The following is a 24,442-nucleotide window of genomic DNA, read 5'->3' on the forward strand; positions in this document are numbered from 1 at the left end:
CGTTTCGGACAAGTCCTTAAACTAACATAAGAACATAAGAAGAAAGATAAATGCAGAAAGCCTATTGGCCCATACGAGGCAGCTCCTCTATCTATAACCACCCAATCCCACTCATATACATGTCCAACCCACGCTTGTTAATGCATTTTTAAACTCGGTAACTAGGAGCCCAAGCGAACACATGCGGATGATATACTGATCCACACCAATGGGTATACCAACACCCAAAATGTTCTGAACTCTGTATTGCACACATGTCAGGAACTAGGCTTGTCATCTCAGTAGAGAAAACAAAGATCCTGGACCGACGCCCACCCAGACGGGGTGGGGCCGTTCGCAAAATGCAGTTGCATGATGGCTCTCTGCTCGACTATGTAACCAGATACAAATACCTTGGTCTTGAAGTTCCACTGTACCGCAATGTTGTAGCCAGACTGGGTCGCCAATGTAGAGAGAGGCTCCGTGCTCTCAAGGCTGTGGCAGGCTACCATCCAAGCTATGGTGCAAATGTGAGAATTGTCAAAATGATGTATCTCTCATATATTAGGTCTCTGATTGTTTATGCTGCACCCATGCTTGCTCTAGTGCCTGAGAGAATGCTTGGAGGGCTGGAAAAGATGCAAAACGAAGCCATGAGGATTATCCTCGGATGTCCCCGTACAACTAAATTACTAAACATGAGGAAGGAACTGAATATTTCATGTGTAAGTGATCGTATCACTGAAATTAATGCTTTAATTGGTATCAAGATGCTTAGGCTAACCCACCCTAACCCCTGCACTGAAGCCCTCCAAGCCTTCTTCCTTGAAGATCAGCATCCCTCCAAATGGATTACCGTAACTGCCAATGTGCTCAGAATGTATAACTTTCATCACCCCTACCAAGAGAGACAACAACAACACTTTCCTGCCCTATGGGAGATCACTCCTTTCCAAATTACTGTCTCCCCCTTTCTCACCCAAGAAGCTGATTAAAGAACAAGCCTTGCTTTGACAAGAAGCAGAGTACAATGCCTTAAGCCAAATTGATGCTTTAGTCAGAGAGCGCTCCCTTTCCCAGATTATTTACACTGATTGATCCTTGCATCAGTCTTATGGTGCAGCTGGAAGTGCAGTTGTTGTGACAGGGAGAGATGGTTCCTTCTCCCATGAGTGTGGAGCGCGTCTAAGTAACTGGGCCTCCACTCTTCAAACAGAATTGGTTGCCATAATCCTTGCACTAGAGCGCGTATATGAATCCAAAGTTGACACGCTAATTGTAAGTGACTCCATGTCATCCTTGACTGCCCTCAGCTCCCCAAGGCATAACTGTGACGTGCTTATCTCTGAAGCTAGACACAGATATAATGAAATAATCAATGATGGAGTCAGAGTCTGTCTTCTGTGGATTCCTTCCCATATTGGTCTCCGAATGCATGATAGAAAAAAAACTGATGAGCTAGCCAAGACTTTTGCTCGTAAAGAGGGAATTGATTACCAACTTGGACTGCCTTTAAGCAGCCTGAGGGCAGCAATATCCCAGGAACATCAACTAAATTTCGGAGACTTGAGGCAAAGTGAAATTCACACCAGTTACTCCATCTACCATCATTCTATTATGCATGAAGAACCGCACGTCTATGGATCATCCAATAATGTTAGCAGACTTCTAGATGTTACCACTGCTAGGCTTAGGCTCGGCTACAAGTACCTCTGGGAGTTTGTAACATCTGCTGATGTAGATTTGACTAAATGTAAACTCTGTCAGCAGAACTATTTGCATACTTTGCGTCACTATATAATGGAATGTAAAAAAAATTGCGGAATTTAGAAATAACACCATCAATAGTGTCCAAGAAATGTGTAAGTACTTCATTCATGATGATGTGCTGCCCGAAATTTTAGCGAAGTATCCAAAATTTGCTTACTGTAGGTAATGCATGCACATGCTTGTAAAGCTGCCGCCCAGTTGGGTGCCTTGTATAGTGACTGTTGTGAGCCTCTTGTTGAATCACTTGTGACACAAAAGATTATTGTTGTGTGTACTTGTGTGGGTGATTAGATATGTATGTGTATATGTATACATGTATACGTATATATATGTACATGTATGTATGAGAATGTGTACATGTGTACAAATGTGAGAATGTGTACAAAGTAGCCGTCACAACTGCAAGAAAAATGACAGGTTGGATAAGAAGAACTTTTCACACTAGAGATGCTATACCGATGATGATACTTTCAAAGCTGGAGAAATTGCTGCCCTGGAGAGCGTGCAGAGATCCTTTACTGCTAGAATCCACTCAGTCAGGCTGCGAGCAGCCGCGTCTAACAGCCTGGTTGATCAGTCCAGCAACCAGGCCTGGTCGACGACCGGGCCGCGGGGACACTAAGTCCCGGAAGCACCTCAAGGTAACCTCAAGGTATTTATATATATATAACATTAATAATTTTGTAACTAGCGTCAAAAATTTTTATTTGCTTAGCTAAACGAACTAGAGGGTTCAGTTCCTGAACCGATTATGTGCCTCTGCAATCCTTTACACCACCGCCCACGGGATGGGTATGGGGTGCATAATAAAGAAAGAAATTGGAAATTGGACCTCACCTTGCCCGAAACGCTATGCGTACTAGTGACCTTAGGTATTGTATGTACTAGCTCTATCTATAAATCAATCAGAATGTTTGTATCTCTGCATCTATGTATGTACTTTTCCTAAATAAATTATTATTATTATTATTATTATTATTATTATTAATATTATATCCAGATAGAAATCCAGTCGGCTCTCTTATCATCTTTCTAAATTAAAAAAAAATACAAATATTTATTCAGGTAAAGTACATACATACAAGGTAAGATACAAAAGTTGATGGATTTATAGATAGAGCTAGTACATACAATGCCTAAAGCATTATTATTATTCTGTTCCCTTTGATTCCACTAGGGAGATAATCGTTGTTGGTCGAGGAACGACGACGCTCGAGGGATCGGATGCACCCCGGCTGCTTTTAGATAGGGGAGACAGTGGCCCTCAGATGAAAATATCAGTAAATAGAACCCTGGAGGAGGCGCGTGGCCGTCCTCACCTGTCTCTTGCCGTCAGGGAGGGTTTATCTCAGGATCAAGTACTCGACTTGGACTGGGGAATTTTCGTACGTTTACTGCCATATTGTTTTCAATTAATTGAAATGAACACTTTTTGTTACTTGTATGGGTTACTTAGTAAGTTATTTTAACTTGTAGTGTTAAGTGAGTCGCTGGTGCGTGAGTGTTACACAAGGCGGAGCTGGGCAGTGTTGCTGTAACAGCTGATTGTGGCACAAGCTGTTTACGCCCACAAGTTTATGACAGCGTAAGTGTTTCCTCAAGTAATATTTTAACTTGAATGCATACAGGGTCTGTGAATGAACTATAAACGCAAAGATGCAACATATTTTGTGCTGATATAAGTTATAATTAAGAAAACTTAATGACATTGTATGGGGCATCATTTTCATCCTTCGACTTGGTCCTTATTTTGTTGCGACAAATAGTTTCAGTTAAGTATATTTATCCGTTGATGCAACTTGAGGTAGTTAATAACTAGGTTGGGATTAGTTGCTGACACTTGTCACAGGACTCGTGTAACATTTTTCGATAAATAAACATTATCATTATCACATGGTGAGGTTTCCCCTGTAAACTCGACACCGGCAGGTAACACACAGATTAACATAACTTGTTTGTAATTACTGCAGGGTTTACAGGGATGCCTTGTGTGTATCATTAGTGGGGGGCGAAGCTTCCTTTATTATAATGTGAAATAATATCTATAATAACTTCCATAAAGTTTGTGAATGCTCGCTAAAGGAATGCTGTGCTATTTATAGACAGGTCAATATGACACTGTTACTTGGAAACTTCTAAAACTTATTACCTTCCATCTCACTCCATCATTTTCATGAGTAGGTTAATGTCTTATAATAGGTCATTTTTAGGCTATCTTCATTATATAACACACCAGAGTCATTAATACATTATTTACTACAAATTTTGGGTCGTTATCAAGCATTGGTAAGGTTTATATTTCTTGCTCCAGCACGGTGCTGATCCTAAAATATCTATTGGGCAATGCTGGTAGATGCCTGCCACTTTGCCTAGGAAAGTTATTTATGTTCATGTAGCATAAAAATACATTCTTAATTAAAAAATCATTTAGTCTGAATTGAGAAGGAAGTTCATCAATAAAATTACACTACAAGCTGGTCTGTAGGTGCAATACAAGTTGCATGCAGTGTGCATTGTATCAGAAGTAGTTTTGTAGTACTATATGCAGTTATACATATTTGTTCAGAGTTTAGAAAATGAAGGGTATTTTTTTTTTTTTTTTTTGCTTTATATGGGTTGAACACTCTTTTTAAATGGCCTTCACTGTTAGATGTGTGCCAGACTCCCACAAATGTCTGTATTTTTGTAATTTGCAAATGTATTGGATTATATTATCTTATTCTTAATTGGAGAGGATTTCAAGAGTGCTACTACTACCTGAAGTTATCAAGACTTCAGGTAGTAGTAGCTGGTAGTAGTAACTTCAGCTACTACTACCTGAAGTTACAAGTTATCACAAGTCAAGCCTGGCCTGGGGGCCAGGCTTGACTTGTGATAACTTGGTCCAACATGCAGGCGATGAGTCACAATAACGTGAGTGAAGTATGGTGACCAATCCACACACTAGAAAATGAAGGGACGACGACGTTTCGGTCCGTTCTCACAATCGACTTGACAATGGTCCAGGACAGACTGAAATGTCGTTGTCCCTTCATTTTCTAGTGTGTGGGTTTGTCCAACATGTTGCTTTGAGCGGCCCGCAGGCCCATACATCCACTACAACCCTGTTGGTCCGGCACGTCATGGATAATTGTGTGAGGCTAACATCAAGTTTTTGGCCTCCAACCTTGAACAGACACATTCTCTTTTTAAGATAGATTTGTAAGAATTGTCTTTAATGATATGTGGCTAAGGCACCTTTAAGATTCACCATGTTATTATGCATATGAAAATACATAGGAAAAAATGGTTCATATGCAGTGAAACATTTTCCAAATTTTAAGTGATTGTACTGCCAGATTCTTTATCTCCTGATCATATTTATGATGCTGATTAGATAAGCTTGTTCTGTCACCAGTTACATATTGATATGTTCTGGTATATGTGGGTGAAAGTAATGTTTCTGGGCAAAAGCCAAGGAAAAGTAAGCTCACTATGCTTTGCTGTCCCAATGCAAACTTCAAAAGTTGAGGCTTGCCGTAGAGATGATTAGGAATAAGGGTGCGATCCCTGTCATACTGTATATGGAATTCTGCCTGGACGAGGCATTGGCAATAAATGGTGGTCTAGGGCAATTGGAATAAATTGCCAGCTGGACAATTATTGCAAGGCAAAAGCAATTACTGCACATTCATGGACAAGTGTGACAAGTTTTAGATAGAAATAAAATAAATGCCAGAGATGGGGCACATTTAGCAGGGACAGAGGTGGTTGCTTTGACTAGTTCACTGAAGATCACTGTTGCTAGTATTGTTCAAGGTTCAGACTGTTAGAAGTCAGAGGTATGAGTGTCACTCAAGAAGTAGGAAGTTGTGGCCCAATTGGACATTCTCTGGGAAGAGGATTGGAATTTGGGAAAAATAAAGAATGTGGGGATAATATAAATGAGGCGAATATTTTCATGGAAAAAGAAATATACGTAGTCATAGAAATATCTTAAGATTGTTCTATACAAATACCAAGAGTGTTAGAAAATGATGAATGAACTACAAGTGCTTGTTACAGTATTAATAAATATTGTGATAATAGAAATGTGGATGAAGGTAGATCCAGTGAACTGAACAGTCAGGCAAGGGAAAGGAGTGGTACTGTGTGAAAGAAATTCTTGACACCTACCCGTCCACTGCTGCCAGCCTATCCACCCAATTTCCTGCTTGCCCCTCCAATATCCATCCATCCAGTCCCCCTCCACCATCCATCCAGTCCCCCTCCACCATCCATCCATCCAGTCCCCCTCCACCATCCTTCCATCCAGTCCCCCTCCACCATCCATCCATCCAGTCCCCCTCCACCATCCATCCAGTCCCCCTCCACCATCCATCCATCCAGTCCCCCTCCACCATCCATCCATCCAGTCCCCCTCCACCATCCATCCATCCAGTCCAGTCCCCCTCCACCATCCATCCATCCAGTCCCCCTCCACCATCCATCCATCCAGTCCCCCTCCACCATCCATCCATCCAGTCCCCCTCCACCATCCATCCATCCAGTCCCCCTCCACCATCCATCCATCCAGTCCCCCTCCACCATCCATCCATCCAGTCCCCCTCCACCATCCATCCATCCAGTCCCCCTCCACCATCCATCCATCCAGTCCCCCTCCACCATCCATCCATCCAGTCCCCCTCCACCATCCATCCATCCAGTCCCCCTCCACCATCCATCCATCCAGTCCCCCTCCACCATCCATCCATCCAGTCCCCCTCCACCATCCATCCATCCAGTCCCCCTCCACCATCCATCCATCCAGTCCCCCTCCACCATCCATCCATCCAGTCCCCCTCCACCATCCATCCATCCAGTCCCCCTCCACCATCCATCCATCCAGTCCCCCTCCACCATCCATCCATCCAGTCCCCCTCCACCATCCATCCATCCAGTCCCCCTCCACCATCCATCCATCCAGTCCCCCTCCACCATCCATCCATCCAGTCCCCCTCCACCATCCATCCATCCAGTCCCCCTCCACCATCCATCCATCCAGTCCCCCTCCACCATCCATCCTATGGCACCACTTACAGTGCAGGTGGAAAGGAAACACCCCTACATGGAGGTGCTAAAGTGAAAATAGCACTCTTCCTAGTAAGGGGTGGGGATGAAAGAGTAGGTTCGTACAGTATACTAGATCGAGATGCAATGACGGAGACTTCGGAGGCTGTTCGTGAGATCAGGTGTTTGTAAGCAGGAGCTAATGTAACGTACAATGTACTCTACTATAATTTTATAAGTCATTTTCTGAAGTCTCATGTTCTGGCACTGTCATGGCATATTAACTCGTTCCTTTCCTTGAGTACTGAAAAACTATTGTTTGATCAGTACGTCTGATTGTCACTTTGTCCATCATATACTTAACACTTTGCAGGCTCAGTGCGTGACCGCCACAGACTGCCACGTCATGCTCCCGGTGTTTTGGGCAAGCGTGCAGCGACACTGAAATGTGTATACTCATTTCTGTTTTCTCAACTTAATTCTTATGCTAAGTCGTTTGTTTTCGTATCATTGTGTTCGCAATAGAATTCCCTATGAGGGTATATGCATATAAGGTCCAAAAGCCCGGCGTGACTCCCCGACAGCGAAGTCCAAAGTTGGCATAACGTTACCCGTGAACGAGCAAAATCAGTAAAATGTGTATACTCGTTTGTTTTCTCACCTTAATTCTTGTGCTATGTCGTTCATTTTGGTATCATTGTGTTCGCAATAGAATTCCCTACAGGGGTATATGCATATATATGCAAAATCCCGGCGTGACTCCCCCACAACAAAGCCTAAAGTCGGCCAACCATTACCCCGTGAACGAGCACCAATTGGCACAATGTGTATACTCATTCAGTTTGATAACATCAATTTTCGTGTTATGTCTTTCATTTTGATATCAAATTGTTCGCAATCTAAAGACATGCATTTTAAATTATTCCCATAATAATAGAACAATAAATGGAATTTTAACAAATATTTTAAATTTTGGACACTCATCACCACAAAATTTATATATCTTTCCAGTGTTCTGACATCAATTGTCAGGCTACGTCGTCATTATCGTATTATAATGTACACGATATAAAGGCGCTCATTATGAAACCACTCCAAATTTGATCGGATAAAATTTTAATTTTTTACAAATATTTTAGTAATGGGCACAAGCACGAGTCCACCGCTCAAACTCGAGAGAAAAATGCTGGACGCGTATCCCACCCAGTGCATGATAGTGTTAACCTTCTCTTGTACTACTCCTAAACCAGATACAGTATATAATGTGCTTTAATCATATCATTGTTTCATACAGATTAGAATATTTCAATTTTGTTTCCACAGAGTCACGGAAAGAGAGTGGCAACATGTCTGCTGATGTGGCAGAAGAACTGGTCTTTCACTGTACTGATGATCGGTTCTTTTTAGAGCCGGTGAACTCCAAGCAACTCTTGGTAATTGATCGGATAAGCCATGAAATCACACTTGAGGAAAATAATGGTCAGATCCCCTTCAGTGCTTCAAGGAAGACTGTGTATGGGGTGGTTGGAATTATTCATCTGGTAGCTGGACCATATCTAATTTTAATTACTAAGAGGGTGAAAGTTGGAACTTTAAATAAACAAACAATATGGCGTCTTGCAGATACTCAGATTGTACCCTATGCCAGGTCAACCGCCTCACTAACTGCTGAACAAAAAGTATACAATGACAAGTATTTAGCTATGGTTCAGCAAGTTTTGTCAACTCCATATTTTTATTTCTCATACACATATGATTTAACACATACTCTACAGAGACTTTATTACACAGCAGAAGATTTCTTGCAGATGGCATTGCATGAGCGTGCTGATGTAAGATTTGTTTGGAACCAGCACTTGCTCAGAGACCTGTGTGTTCAGCCAGAAATAAGTGCATTCTGCCTCCCTCTGGTTCATGGCTTCATTTCCATTAAGCCGTGCAGCATCAATGGAGAGTGGTTTACATGGACACTGATATCTCGTCGAAGTGTATACCGTGCAGGAACACGTATGTGGATGAGAGGCATTGATTATGAAGGTACTGTTGCCAATTATGTTGAAACTGAACAGATAATTGAGTTTAGAGATTTCAGGTCATCATTTGTACAGATACGTGGGTCAATTCCCCTTCATTGGACTCAAGAGCCTAACCTTAGATACAAACCTAGCCCTGTAATTAGTAATTCCAACCATGAAGAGGCTTTTACACGGCACTTTGAATCTCAAGTACTGTGCTATGGAAAGCAAGTTGCAATAAACCTAATAGATCAAAAAGGGATTGAAGGTAAGCTGCATGAAGCATTTAAGCATTTGATTACAACTAGTATCAGGCAGATGATAAGAGACAATGTTAAATATGAATATTTTGACTTTCATCATGAATGTCGTAAAATGCGCTGGGAACGTCTAAGCTTCCTAATGGATCGTGTGGAACCCGATAGAGAAGCCATGGGTTATTTCTTATTTCGAGATGGAGTAGTTCTTTTGGAACAAGAGGGTGTTTTTCGCACCAACTGTATAGATTGCTTAGATCGTACTAATGTGGTACAGTCCATGCTAGCCAGAAAGCAGCTGCAATCTGTCTTAACTCGAATGGGAATTCTCAGTGAAAATCAGAAAATAGAGGATCAGTTCTCATTTGAAATTGCTTTTAAGAGTGTTTGGGCGGATAATGCTGATTTTTTAAGCATTCAGTATTCAGGGACTGGTGCATTAAAGACAGATTTCACTCGCACTGGAAAGAGAACTCATATGGGTCTTCTGAAAGATGGATGGAATAGTGCCATTCGATACATAAAGAACAATTTCTTTGATGGTGATAGACAAGATGCTGTGGATCTCTTCCTTGGCAAATATCAAGTAGAGTCAGGTGAGGGTGCGTCACGTCCCTGCCCACTGAAGGAAAACAGAGACCCTAGATTGCTGTTCCTACCAGGGGCAGTTTTTATTTCTCTACTGATGGTGTTTGCATGTATTTTGCTACCCTCTGATTATACATCATTTACACTCTTATCCCTTCTCTTCTGGGCAGCCATGACTGTGGTTGCTGCGATTGCTACACTCATGCAAGGCCGGCAGCTTGTTAATGCACCACGCTTGAGTTTATCTACACTCAAAAACCTCACAGCTCCCCCTAGAGTTGGGTAGATATTCATGGTTGATGTGCAAATGTAGCTAGTCTTATCTTCATACGATCAGTAGTGTGTATGCATGTGTGCTTGAGTGCATGCATTTAATCATGTTTGTACTGGGTATGGTCATGTGTTCATGTGTGCCTACTGGGTATGTTCATGTGTGTGTGTGTACCCAGAAATTGTTATGTGTCTGGCTATATATTTCATGCATACACACAATGCACATTTGCTTATGGACACGTACAAATTTGGCTTTGCATTTCGTGAATGGTACAGTATATAATTTTGAACAGTAATCATAAATTATGAATCTAGCGTGTCAGTATTTAATGGAATCGGGAAAAAATTGGTCATGCTATGAAAGGTTTTGAATATTGAAGTGGCATACTTTTTGATGAAATGCATTTTTTGCTATACATTACTGCAAAGGACCATCCACTAAATATATAATAGTGTAATTGAGGCTTTATTTTCTAGTGTAACAAATGTACACATATGAGCCTGCTTGAATGTTTGAGAAAGACCATTGCCTTGTTATCTATTGTTCCAAAGGAGCTACAAATGCTAAGATTTAGGGGTGCCATGAGTAATCTAATATTTTGGGATTATTGACTTATAACCACTTTGTGCATGACCTTTTTTGTGTTGATTGTCATTGTTTGAAGATAAAATATTATACAGAATTTCAGGGCTTGATTAGGTTTAGTGACTGAAAGGGTAATGCTGTAGAAGGTTACCATAGGAGAAATGTATATTGTCAGTAATATATAGCTCATCTGACTTAGGAAATGAAACTTTACATGATGGTGAGTGATAGCATAGCTACATGGTGACTGAATTGTAATAATTTCAAATGTCAATGAAGGATCTCCAATTTATGGTAATGAAATTTGTAAGTATACTATGATTTAGTGGTTTTAATGCACTGATGTTTTTATTCTTTAAAGTGCATTATACAATATTTTAAATTTCTTGTTACATTTAGAATTCTCTTACTGGGTACAAGCAATGCTAATTATTTTAACTAGCCATGTTGTTGAATACAGCATATTATATTGTACCATCATTCATGACATCATTAACTTGATGTGGTGTATGAATTCTGCATTTTAATAGTTCAATAAGCCTTGAGTGAAAACGAAAAAATAATAATTGTAAGTGGTTATTGTATAATGGTTTTCAAGAAAGTTACTGTTGTAAATGAATGATGGTTCTCAGCAACACACAGTCATTCCAACATTCAAACAAATATCAAATAATATAACAACAGAAAATAGTTTTTAGGATAAGTATATTGCAATGTCTTGTTAGCACTTTTTTCTGTCCATTTTGTGAAGCACTACACACATGATTTTCTGCTGATTATTATTGTATTATGAATTATTTTGCAAATTAAAAAGTTCAGTACTGTATTTTAATTTTTTTTTTATTTTAGGGCCACTGAATACAAATTAATATATTAAGATTATATGTAAACTAGTATGTCTTAAATAACCAGCCTGTTTTGGTTTATATGAGAAGCTTATTCTACTAGAACAATTTACAACAGTATTGTTCCATTATTTAATGCTCTGTCTTACCACAGTTGAAGACTTTTTTTTATCTATTAGCAAATTCTTTGAATGATAAGAAACCTGTGGTACTAGTTCTTGATGAGTTAATAGTGAACTGTTGACACAGTATACTCTTATGTTAAACAGTCTCTCTAAGTTCCGAGGAAAGAGAGAGAGAGAGAGGGAGAGCACAGATTTTATATTAATATGTAAAGGACTTGTATTTTTTACACTACCACTTGTCATGTATGGTCATATATTCCTCAATGAAAGTAATTCTTGCAGTATGTAGTCTTAGCATGTTAAGAGGGATCACCTTGACGTATGCAATAGCTTGGCGCTCATCAGTCTTGTCATGTGCTTGCATTTCAGTACTCTTGCAATTTTGAAAGACTTCATTTTAAGGTGTGTATGTGCACCAAAGAGAAAGAGAGAGAGAGCAGTATATATATTGTATACTGTATATACTGTACTGCACACAAAAATATGCATACATACGAGCAGTATATGTATTGTATGCAAGTGCTGAATAGGAAATTACACTAACAATCTGAATTTTATAAAAAAAGATAGGATTTGTCAATTGATTGTTTAATTAACAAAATGTAATTATTTCTAAATACTGTATAAACTAACTTAGCAAATTGACATGTCAGTTTTATCATTACTGTACTGTACTGCCCACAATAGGTAAAATTAGGCCTAAGTTGAAAATTCATGTAGTAAATATATACTATACTGTACAGTATTAACATTATTAAAGGGGTAAGTAATTAAAAAAACTTATTTGAAAATACAGTATACAATATTGCTCTAGGTGTGTTAGGCAAAAAGGTCTATGCTAACTAGGCCTAATCATGCAGTTCTGGTTATTAGTTACAACATAGATTGTATATAAATAAATGGAAAAAATGAATTTTACACACACGCACGTTCTTCACCCTTCCCCCCAAAAAAAGCTAATAAAAACTCAGCCTACCCACCCATATTCTGACACCTCTCTCATTCCCTATCCCCTATCTACCTAGATACTGTAAGTATACAGTATTCTCAGAGGTACTGTTCCACAATTGTGTACAATATAATTGCATTCAGAGTCATATTTCAATATGCTGAAACTTTTTAGCAGTGTAAGTCAAAATTGCTGAAAAATCAGGTCATTGCTCTCTGAAAATTATTAATTTTATTTTTGTTGAAAACAGCTCAATATGCTAAGAACTTCATATTATGTAAATCTATATAACAGATTTTGATTATTCACTTAAGATGTTTAAAAGCTTGCAATGTAAGTAGACAATATTGTAATAATGCACTGAATGTGTATTTCCTCTCTGCCATGTGATTTAAAGTTTAGCAAACCTTTGCTTATTGTTTGTGGATGTTTTTTATTGACCAAGGTGCACATTTTGAGAGGAAAAAAAGCCCAAAGGCTGAGCTTTGGCTCAGGGAGTGGTATTTTGGTTTGCAAAAAGCCTATATGTGCCTTTTCAGATTATGTATAAACATTGCATTTAAATGCACACTGACGTGCTTGTGGTATTTTATAACAATCTTTGTAATGCTGTCTTACTTTGCATGCAGTATATTAACACATTGCAAGAGGTGAATGGAGACTGAAAAGATCGTAGACTGTATAGGCAGCTGACCCTGTGTTTACCAACATTCCTCTACTCTGATAATTGATGCAATAAAGTCTAAAATGAAACAAGTTGTTGAGTAAAGCTAAATAAGGTATCATCTTCATCTGAGCACAAAAGCAGTAAAGTTTTTTTTATATAGTAAAGTTATTATAAATGTATTATTATTTATTTCCAAAAGTTGCTGGTTGGGGTCTAATCTAACAAAGTGTTAGATTTCAATACTGTATATTTACTATAGATGCTATATTATGTTCAGAAATATTGATATTGTCACCAATATTCAGGTTCATTGAAGCTGCTTGGGATTTTGTGCAGCGTATCAGTGTTTTGCTTTTCCTGAAATAGTGATAGTCTTACACAACTTTCATCTTATCTCAGAATTACTCTTCTATGAGGATACATTCATCTTATCTTAGAATTACTCTTCTATGAGATACAGTACATTCATCTAATCTCAGAATTACTCTTCTATGAGGATAAAATAATTGGTTTTACCAAACTAGTAATTTCCAACTGTTTTGGTTTAACCACATGTTACATGTTTATTTTTTGGGTTATCAGACACTAATAAAAGAGAATTTAAATATTTCAGTTTTCTTTTACATATCCAAAAATGACAGCAGTGTGATCAGTTACTTATTTTATAATAATTTTATTAGTCACCTATGAAAAATTAACCTTTATTGACTTATTGATTAAAAGTTCTATGATACTGTAACTAGGTCACTGATAAAAGGTTTCAAATAAAAGGAAACAGTCAATAAAAGTACTTAAGAGGATACATTATAAAATCTTGATAAAACTCGTGTAAGGATTGAAGCTCGTCTTCCCATTAACTTGGAAAACTGAGCTTGGGGAAAGTGGCATCACCAGAGACAGGAAGTATCTTATAACCAAATGTTATGAAGATATTTGTGCCAAAGTTATTCTAGAGTAGAACAGAAGAACACTCGACGGATGATTGAAAACAAAAACAAACCCATGACTTTGAGATTGTGAGGGTCCCAAAGACAGGCCAGCAGAATGTCGTTGAGAAGCTCTGATCAGACTGGTTGTGTTGTCAGTGATAACACCAACACTGACCACAATGGACTCTCAGCATGGTTCTTACTGTGTTTGGGTGGTACATTCCATCTTCATTTATTGCTAGGATTTAGGCTAGATGGTAGAGCGAAGGTCTCACTTCATGCAGGTCAGTGTTCATTCCCCAATCGTCTAAGTGGTTGAGCATCAGTCCGTCCCCCTGTCCCGTCCCAACTCCTTATCCTAATCCCTTCCAAGTGCTATTTAGTCACAATCACCTGGTGCTTTTCCCAGATTCTTTTCCCTTCCCTTATTGCTAGGAAATGAACAATTCTGGTGCTTTGGTGGAGGCGATGGGACCTGTGGCCAATGTTCATGGTATTGGCTCTCTCACAGGAGCTGTAGGTGATGGCAGTTTTGTAATTATCTAAGTGTAGTTACAGGATGAGCTTGTGTCCCGTCTTCCCAGCACTTTGTCATATGATGGTTTGAAATTACTGACGGTTTTGGCCTCCACTTTCTCACCTAACTTATTCCAACCGTCTACCGCTGTTTACAAAAGTGAATTTTCTTATATTTCTCCGGCAGCTTTGTTTTGTTAGTTTAAATCTATGACCTCTTGTTCTTGAAGTTCTAGGACTCAGGAATTCTTCCCTGTTGATTTTATAGATTCCTGCGACTATTTTGTACGTAGTGATTGTATCTCCTCTTTTTCTTCTATCTTCTAGTTTTTGCATATTTAATGCCTCTAACCTCTCCTCGTAGCTCTTGTCCTTCAGTTCTGGGAGCCACTTAATGGCATGTCTTTGCACCTTTTCCAGTTTGTTGATGTGCTGCTTAAGATTTGGGCACCTTACAACCGCTGCATATTCCAGCTTTGGTCTAACAAAAGTCGTGAACAATTTCTTTAGTATTTCTCCATCCATGTAATTAAAAGCAATTCTGAAGTTAGAAAGTGTAGGCTCCTCGCCTACACTTTTGAGTCTACAGAATCGCGTCAATGAAGAGTAGCCATAGGCACAATCAGAGAACACTGAACGTCAGAGGTCCACAGCTGTTTTAATATCTTGCCAGAAATTATAAGGAGGACTAACCGGGCTGTAGTGGATACGTGAACCTGCGGGCCACTCCAAGCAACAGCCTGTTGGACCAAGCTCTCATAAGTTAATGAGGAGAAGAACTCTCAGAACCTCACATGGCAAGCGGCCACCGAACTCCATCGTCAATGAGTCATAAATTAAAATTTTAGTTCTTTTAAATTATATTTTAATGAAGCAAATTACAAATTATTATTAAGAAAATATTTGAAAATAATTGTTATTAAGAACAAGTCTTTATTTGTCTTTTTAAATACCTTTTATAGTATAGGGCACTAGATATTTATTTTCTAGTGGTTGCGACCTGCATGGCACGTGGGAGCCCCGGTCCACGTTGTTTACTGTGGACCCGCGCCGCCCAATTGTAAAGAACTTATGTTAATTGTGATCTTTAGTTTCAAGTGAATCAAAAAAAGAAGCCTAAACGTACCAGCGCGCAGGCTAAGGCGGACACCCACAGAAAACGCCTGACGGCTGCATAACATTTGGAGTTAATTCAAAAAACTTGACAAAGGATGTACTCATGCACGGGACTGGCAGCAGAGTTTAACATCTGCTAAAGTACAGTAAGTGGGAAAAAAACCCAGACGAAATGTTATTGAAATATGTGAGCACTACAAAATGTGCTACTTCTGGTGCTGCATGCTCGACGAAGGCATTATAAAAGCTGCTCAGTATCAACAATCAATGAATGGTGTAGTGTATAAGTGGTTTATTCAGCACCGAACAGTTGGCATTGCAGTGCAATTTAAAGAGCTTAAAGTTGCAGTAAATAAAAATTGCAATTCAATTAGGTATAAAAGACTTCACAATAAGTTTATTCGTTTATTATGCACCCAATACCCATCTTGTGGACGGTAGTGGACATGGGATGGGTGGACTGGGATTGAAGCCCGCCAAACACACGCTGGAACTATGACGTTGCAACAACGTCTGAACAAGGTTTAACGTTTAACAATTGTAACAACCAATATAGCAAGTTTTAACAACGTTCTGATACGTCATAAAATGTCATAACAAGATGTAACGACTTTACTACAAGTTGTAACAAGGAGAATTATAGGGACCGTTACGTTGTGTGTTTGAAGGGAGGTTCAGTATGACATTTCAAACGCCAAAGAAAATTCTTACGAGGCTTCAGTTGTTAATCCCACTAAAGTTGAACCCTTCTAGGATAAATTAAATCAGTCCATTGTCAGTAATAATTTAAGCAAATATCAAGTGTATAATGGTGACGAGCCAGGGTTTACGTGGTGAGCTGGACCCAGTAAATACTTGACTAGTAGGATGCAGAAAAGTATCCCTGGACGACAAATTAGCAAGGAGCAAGCATTGCTCTGTGCTAAGTTTAGTTCATTTATTATGTACCTTATACCCATCATGTGGGCGGTGGTGGAAAGGGTTACAGAGACACATTATGGGCTCAAGGACTGACTCCCCAAATTCATTTAACTTTTTTGAAACAAATTTCTTTTAACAATTCATTAAAAAAAAGCTTTTGCAAGGAGGTTAGAGAATTCCAGATCAATAAATGTGGAATGAAGGTCAGTGAAGTTAAGGCATGTTACTGCTAGATAATGCGTCTTCACACCCCATTTGCAATTTCATGGGATGGAAAAATTAAATGCATGGCGCTTCCACCAAATACAGCCCTGATTTATAATTGCTGCTAAACGGGTGTTCTAAACAGTAATGCTTGAAGATGTTTTAGTGGTTTTACCTAGCAAGGAGGAGGTATTGACAGGGAAGGATAGGCTCAAAGAACACTAGAAAAAAATACACAGGGAAGCAGTTTTCCACTGGGCTAGGCTTGGAATAAAGTGGAAGAAACTGCAATTAAATTTTTGTTAAAGAAACTTAAAAAAAGAGAGGCCTAGAGGCGAAGCAGCAGTATCTGATCATGAATTCGAAGGGCATGAAAATGTTGGCAATAATTTTGAAGGGTTTGAAGAAAGGGTCCATATAAGTTTCTGCAGTCTGGTCAGGATGTAGGAGTGAATGATATCAATAAATGGTTAGAAAATGATTACAATCCTAGTTATGAATTGTCAACTGGAGAACAGATTGCTTGAAGTGTTCTTGGAAGTGGTGCTCGTTCCACCACGATGGTGGTGAGGCTCTGGCTAAAGGTGTCGTACATCAGTAAAGATTGCAACACATTAAGGACCTCGTTGAATATTAAAGAAAAAGTAAATATGTGGTTGGAAATTTTTATGTACAGTACACTTCATAATTTTAAGCAGTTCTCAGCATGTTAACGAGAGATAATTTGATTCAGATGAAATTGATAAATTAAATATTTCAACTGCCCGTGAAATATCTTTCTCTAGAAGTCATGCTATATTCGTCGATGCTGAATTCCCATCAACAGTTAAATCATGCAGTATCCCCAGACGATGAACAAGTCCACTACAGTCTCACCATAGTCCGTGCTACCGGAACTTTTTGTTCCGAGTATCTGAATCTAAAACAACAACAACGGTGCCGATGATATAAAATACGATTGAAATGCATATACATTAGTGTAAAAGGTGTACAGCACAATACTGTAATTTGTTGTGTTAACAAACTAAGCCTTGTACATTGAACTGCACATAGTGTAAACAAAGAAATGTTTCACTTGTACAAGTGTGTTACAGCTGATAAGTCAATATTTTGTATTCAAGTGGAGTGCGTTCATACACGAATTAGCAGTAGACCCACTGTAATGTGCAGCGAAGGCCTGAAAATAAGTGCATATATATAGTTTTATAAAGTGAATGATAGAATCCTTGTACAGTATACTGTCAAGAAGAGTACTATACTACAATGAACAATAGAAAATAAGCGCAGCAGAGGATGATGTAATCTTCACAGCTTCGTGAAAAGTAAGTCAATTTGCCAATTTTATTATTAAAACATATAATTATGCTTTTTCAACATAGCAGAAAGTCTCTGTAACTGTATATTCTGTCATTAGCAACTGTATATTCTGTCATTAGCCCCCAAAAAGAGAACTCGTAGGATTTCTTGATTAGTGACAAGGCCCGATCGCCATTGTTTTTCTCTTCGCCACAACCGGTGTATTGTAACAATAAAAGATATAAAAATACATTACTTCTACAGGGAAAACACAACACATTTCATATTTTTAAAGAGAAGACACTAACAATCATTTATTGTTACAAGTGAAATATGTTGCCAGCACTACAAAGGAACTAGTCGATTTTTTCCACCCATCTGGACTTGATCAGACCGTGTTCAAGCATACCGTACAGTAGCCGAGAGTTAGTAATTGTTATGCACCTGATATCTATCCTGAGGGCGGTGGTGGAAAGGGTTAGAGGCACATAATGGGTTCAAGAACTGAATCCCATAGGTCATTTAGCAAAGCAAATAACAGTCTTGTGAAGCTAATTACCATTTTTTTATTGCACACACTTGCATGATTCTGGTCCTTCGGATGTGAAGATGACCATGACTTCAATATATCAGGCCGAAGATCGGTGGCTGTGTGTCAGATGATGGAGGATGAGACCAGTTTGAGTCCGGAAGGCTCGCCCACACACGGGACATTTATGGGTGGGTGTTACTTCATAGGTGGAGGTTGCTGTAGCTTTGCGCGCAATGCGTTTCCTCTGGGCCTCTGCAGTCCATCTATTTTCTGCTGCACGGATCCCTGTGGTGACTGCTTTTCCAAGTTGGATGGCCATAAGCAAACGACTCCCAAGTATTGGTGTTGATGTCCAAGTCATCTGGGTGAACAATAAACTTACCGCCTCCGGCGGCAACAATCAATCATTTCAAGCAAGGATGGCGGTTACCAAACCAACTATCTATTTTCACAGCTGATTTATATATATGCCTTATACCAAACTCTCCAAACAATAACAACATTACCAGTTGGGATATATATGCAATCTGTAGTGACTCCAAGAGTGCGATTCAAGCAATTACGTACTCTATAACAATGCGCAAAGAGTTTGTTTACCTATGCGTTCAACTTTTTCATGAACATCGGTTGAACAGTTATGACATCTCTATCCAATGGGTCCCAGGGCATTGTGGTATACTCCATAATGAACTTGTAGATCAGCTCCTGCGCATTATGTATGATTATCGTTATCTCACGTTGGAGTTCCATCATGTTAAGTTTCCCTGGATAGCAAATCGCATTTCTAGCTCGATAAAGTATGTGGAAAATCATGCAATGTCTTGTTATATGACGGGATGAAGGAAGCTTTATTTGTCTTGTGTATTTGCAAGAGTGATGGTCGCTAGTTTAGATGGAGTAAGCTGAGGTAAGAGGTAACCAATAAGATCATCCTGACCTCACTTAACCAGGTATTTCACACTCCATCACATAGTGATGGAGTTCGAGTTCTTTAAAGTTTTAAAAAGATGGACACACCATCACAGATCTCAGGCCCCTGGGGGTGGTCTTGTACTCCACGGGGTCCACCGGGTTGGTCGCGTGCCCCAGGTGAAACATGATTTAGATGTTGATATGTAAGTCTGGTCCAAATCACACACTCAGACCTTGACAAAGCACTCAGAAGAGCGCGAAAGACTTGGTGTAAATTCCTTACATAAAACTCACAAATACACAAGTGTGGGTTTTTATCCTATATAATGTTTATTACTATAACAAATACAAAGCAAGACTTTCATTGGCGAAAAGTCGTCTCAATTCTTCCCTAAGAATTCTGAAATTGACAATCGATATCTAATGTGAAAATGTGAACGCACATTGACAAGTGTCCGAAGGATGACTACCGGCTCCCTTCACACAAATCCTTGACGGAGTGGGCGTCATGCAGGCAATCACCAGGGGCTTTCTCAGGCTCGCTGTCGACACCAAGTCTTTAAAACCAAGACAAAAGATTAAAGCCCCTCACACGGCCTTTAACTCTGTTAATAGAGACAAGAACTTCTCGAAATAGAGTTCGAGAAGTTGAGGAGTTAAATAGCATGAAAACAAGCAGTTACAAGGACAAATAAATAAAAACAGATTATTCAAGAGGATATTTATATATGACAGACAAGATAATTTTAGTAGTAAAGGATTGCGTATTATGCTAGTGATTGTTCGAATATCGAGTTATCAGTAAATACTTGTTTATTTACTATATTTACATAGTGAAATAGGGGTACTCTTTACTTCATGGAAATATCACCTAAAAGGATAAAAAATCAGTTAGAGGGACATGCAGAGCCAACTGAAAGACGTCTGGAGTTCTCCAAGAACTCACCTGTTCAGGAAAACGACATCTTGGTTTAACACTTGTAGAGTAACACATTTTAGTGCTGTTTAGGTTATCACTACAACAGTTTGGGACACATTAGGAGTCCTAATCTGGTACTACTGGGTACATGTAGAATCACACATATATGTCCTATATGTAGATTAGTGACACTACCTGGAGACCCTACAGTGTCCAGGAGCCACCTGGACTTCTGTACAGGTTGCTACGGTGAATTCCGCATGTATCTACCTCATGTGAGATGGAGCGTCTTAGGCTCAAATAGTTGCCCCGGGGCTTACTCGAATGCAACCCAGCCCTCAAACATGTGCTCCAGCTTCTGCTGCACATGTCATAAAGTTTCACGTGTTCCGGGGGATGGCAGGGTGAGTTTTTCTTTATTAACAAGATCAGGTACACACAGCAATGTGTTGCTACCTTATGAAGTATTACAGAGTTCAAAATATCACATACCAGTTGGCCTGAAGTCATTGTTAATAAAGCACTCAAAAATATAAAGAGTTGGAGAGTGTGTCTTAGCTCTTGTTCACAGAGTTTACAATTGGAATGCACGCAATTAGGGATTCATTACCTGCAACCACCTGCCATAGGTATCAAAATTCTAGCCTAGTTCTGGCAATTACAATGTCACACTGTTTGGTGGATGTTTTGTGCTGTCCGTACATATAGTTCTCAGTTCTAAACATATCTTTTATAATAGTGCTTTCTGCTCTTTTGCGTGTTATTGATTGCTCTTGTACTTTCTGTTGCATAGTAGGGGTTTTATGAGAGACTGAAATACCTAGGTCGAGCTCAATTTCAAGTTTATCAGATACAACTTTAGCTACATTGTCCATATCATCATTCTGGACAACACCTACATGAGATGGCAGCCTTCATCAAAACAAAAGGCTGTGAATCTCACAACTTATAAGTTAAATACTAACTACAAATACTCTGTGGGGGAATTTATCTCCAGCATTTAATCTACATACTGTATAATATTTAAATAAATAATTAATTCAAAATAATCTTAGAGAAGTGAACTGTAAAACTTCTAAATATTATAGAGAGATTCCCTTACGCATCTTTTGGGGGATAAATTCAATAATATTGATACTACGGATAACATAAATATGAAAATGGTATCATAAATAAAACCTCAATAAATTCCAAGCATGGGGTTAGTACGCTAACTACTGAGTTATAAATAAACTGGAAGCTTAGCTGTCTAATAATGAACATAGAGACGTCAGACAGCTCGGTAACCCATCAAATCGTGTCAATGCATGTTGTCTCTGGAGACGTGATTTACCAGAACAGGGTACACCTCTCTCGTCGATGGCTCCACGCTGCAAAATTAATCTTATATAATTTCTATCTAGGAGTGTATATTTACACACACATACTCATAAAATTAGAGCTGACTGGGTATGGAAATTACACTCACGGGTGTATTTTGGTGTTCCTTCAACATAACGGCAAGGGACGCTAAGTTATCAATAAGTCATGGCCACAACAAATTATTCTAGGGATACTTAGTCTGCTGAACGCGGTGTCCTCGATAAGATGAAGTTGTCGGATCAGTCTGAGGTCCGATAATGCACGGATGTTCCTATAAACAGACAATAATGAAGACTAACTTCAGGACATAAATTCAATATGACTCCTATCTCAGCCGAGTCTCTCTATCAGTGTTCCGCGTGCCACCTGGCGCCAGAAAGTATAAACTTAGCAAATAATTCACGGGTTAGACTGGGTTTAATTTGATTTATATATACATAGTTATTCTCGTGAGAGCTGGGTGGCTGATGCAATCGCATCCAGGAATAATAGGAAGAATTTGACGGTATTACGTCTCAAATTAATAAGAATTGGATGGTACAAAGCTACTGGTTAGTAGTATTAGTAAATTAGATTTCTTAGTACAATAAGTTTATATTATTGCACTAGGGTTTAGTATTGGGGTGTTGAAAATTTCCAGCATACGCTACGTAAGTCAGTATTTGGGCTTATAGTCCACCTCGCCTTGTTCAAGGCTGTGACTCGAAACGTGTTTCGTTCACATTCAGCCTGTAGTGTCAACACTCCCTAAACGTAACCAAAACACCTTACCTAACCTAACCTACACCTAACTATATATAAACCCACAATATATGAAAAATATTAATTTACATTTCAGATTTTTTGTTACACTATATGAATGATTCGTCCTGTCAGATGGTTGTCTCCTGAAAAAATAAAAACTGAACCAATTTACTAAAAAATGTCAGTATTTTACTTATTGTTTGGGCTGGAGGATGGGTTCGAGTTGGTATTCGTAAAAATATGATTCTAAAACTATTGGTTTGTACATTAATTATGTTGTTTTTTATTTTTGCATTTTTTCTTTTTTTGCAAAAATGCATTTTGCCGAAAATTGAAAAAAAAAAATAATTTCTGATTTTCGAGTGCATGAAGCGCTGACTTTGATTCACTGAAAATTATTCCTCGAGTATCTTTCAGTGTGTTAGTGGCAAATTGTTGTGAAGATAATTTTGTATGTGTAAAGCTAAGCAAATTGTTTAGTTACACTAATAGTGTGCGTACATCTGTTGTCTATATGTTCTACAGACTGCTGCAGTGCGACCTGTTGACACTTGAACAGAGCCATCAGTGTAAGCATAGTGCTCGTGAGGCGGGAAGTTATTTCAAAAGGAATCAATAGTGTGAAGTGTTACCGCCATGAGGAGTGAACGATATATATTATTTTTTGGTGATTGTCAAGTAAGACACTTGTATTTCAGGATACATATATAAAGGAACATCATTAGCTGGTACTTGCATATAATAGGATTATTCAGGTTGATGAGGTTGGCAGCACTTGTACTTAACCAGTTTGAATATAGGTTGCCTGCTGGTACGTTAGTAACACGCCTGACAGTTTTTTTTTTATTATTATTTTCTACCACAGACGTGGCCACACATTTACAATGCTAACCAGAATATATACATTTTCTGCTGTCCTCCATGGACATGTTAGAGATGTGTTAAACATATAGTTCAGCAGGGGTTTATTGAACAATCAACCACAGAAGGTGATTCGGTGCTTGACAGTGGGCGGCGTGGGTTCTCCAGACGGCGCTCCCGCCGTATTCCTCGCTGGAATTTTAGACCAAATGATATGAGAGTTTGAGGTCTATAACTACTTCACATTCACGAATATATGTTAAACCCAAGCTTTAATATAACTGTGGTCATATCCAAACATATCAGGTAGCTACTCCTCCAGTACTTCACCATAACTATAGGGTCTTGTAGTACAATGGCCAACGTACGTTCTTGATTGACTCAGCCAAAGATCCTGGGTTTAATCCCCAGGAGGAACAAAAATGGTTTGGCGAGTTTCCTTTCTCCTGATGCTCTGTTCACCAGCAGCAAATAGGGCACCAGAAGTTAGGCATCTGTTGTGGGTTGACTCCTGGGGAAAAGTCAGTGGTCAGTGGTCCGACCGATGGGGAACTTCGATATAAACCTAAGTATAGGCTTCCTATCTCTAAGAACCGGATTATATGTGGCTTAAATTTACCTGAGGATCATTATCCCTCTAGTGGCCTCGACGGAGTTATTAGGCCGGCGGCTTGTCAAAGGTCCCCCATTTTCCTGATAATTTGTTATACAGCTGGATTTTGAACTGCAGCAATGTCCTGGCATTAACGGCTTCGGCACGTAGGCGGTTCCGTGGGTTGATAACCATACGGCTGAAATAAACATGTATTTTCTGTCCTACAGTGTGGCTTCTTGAGCTTGAAGCCATTGCTACTTGTACGTTTTACATTTGACCTCCTAAATCTAGTATAATGTAGGTAAGGAGACGTGTAGATTCTCGTAGCTTTGGCTAGAGGTAGTAACTGTCACTTCCACCAGTCAGTTACTTCCAGCGGTTATGTTGACGTGAAGTGGACTGGAGGTGCAGCGTGTCTCTTCCTTGAGAGAGTAGAGTAGTTCAGTCTTATTC

At 39.2% G+C, this 24,442-nt stretch overlaps 1 protein-coding gene across 1 annotated transcript; it reads left to right on the forward strand.

The window, feature by feature from the left end:
• The first annotated feature begins 3,115 nt into the window (after nucleotides 1–3,115).
• On the forward strand, nucleotides 3,116–13,687 carry Sac1 (Sac1 phosphatase). The gene is made up of 3 exons (XM_045769476.2): nucleotides 3,116–3,134; nucleotides 3,226–3,334; nucleotides 8,101–13,687. The coding sequence occupies exon 3, from the start codon at nucleotides 8,124–8,126 to the stop codon at nucleotides 9,921–9,923; it is 1,800 nt and encodes a 599-aa protein (XP_045625432.1). The 5' UTR covers nucleotides 3,116–3,134; nucleotides 3,226–3,334; nucleotides 8,101–8,123; the 3' UTR covers nucleotides 9,924–13,687.
• Nucleotides 13,688–24,442: the final 10,755 nt, after the last annotated feature.

This window comes from Procambarus clarkii, chromosome 68 (assembly GCF_040958095.1).
Source record: "Procambarus clarkii isolate CNS0578487 chromosome 68, FALCON_Pclarkii_2.0, whole genome shotgun sequence".
Taxonomy (NCBI): Eukaryota; Metazoa; Arthropoda; class Malacostraca; order Decapoda; family Cambaridae; genus Procambarus; species Procambarus clarkii.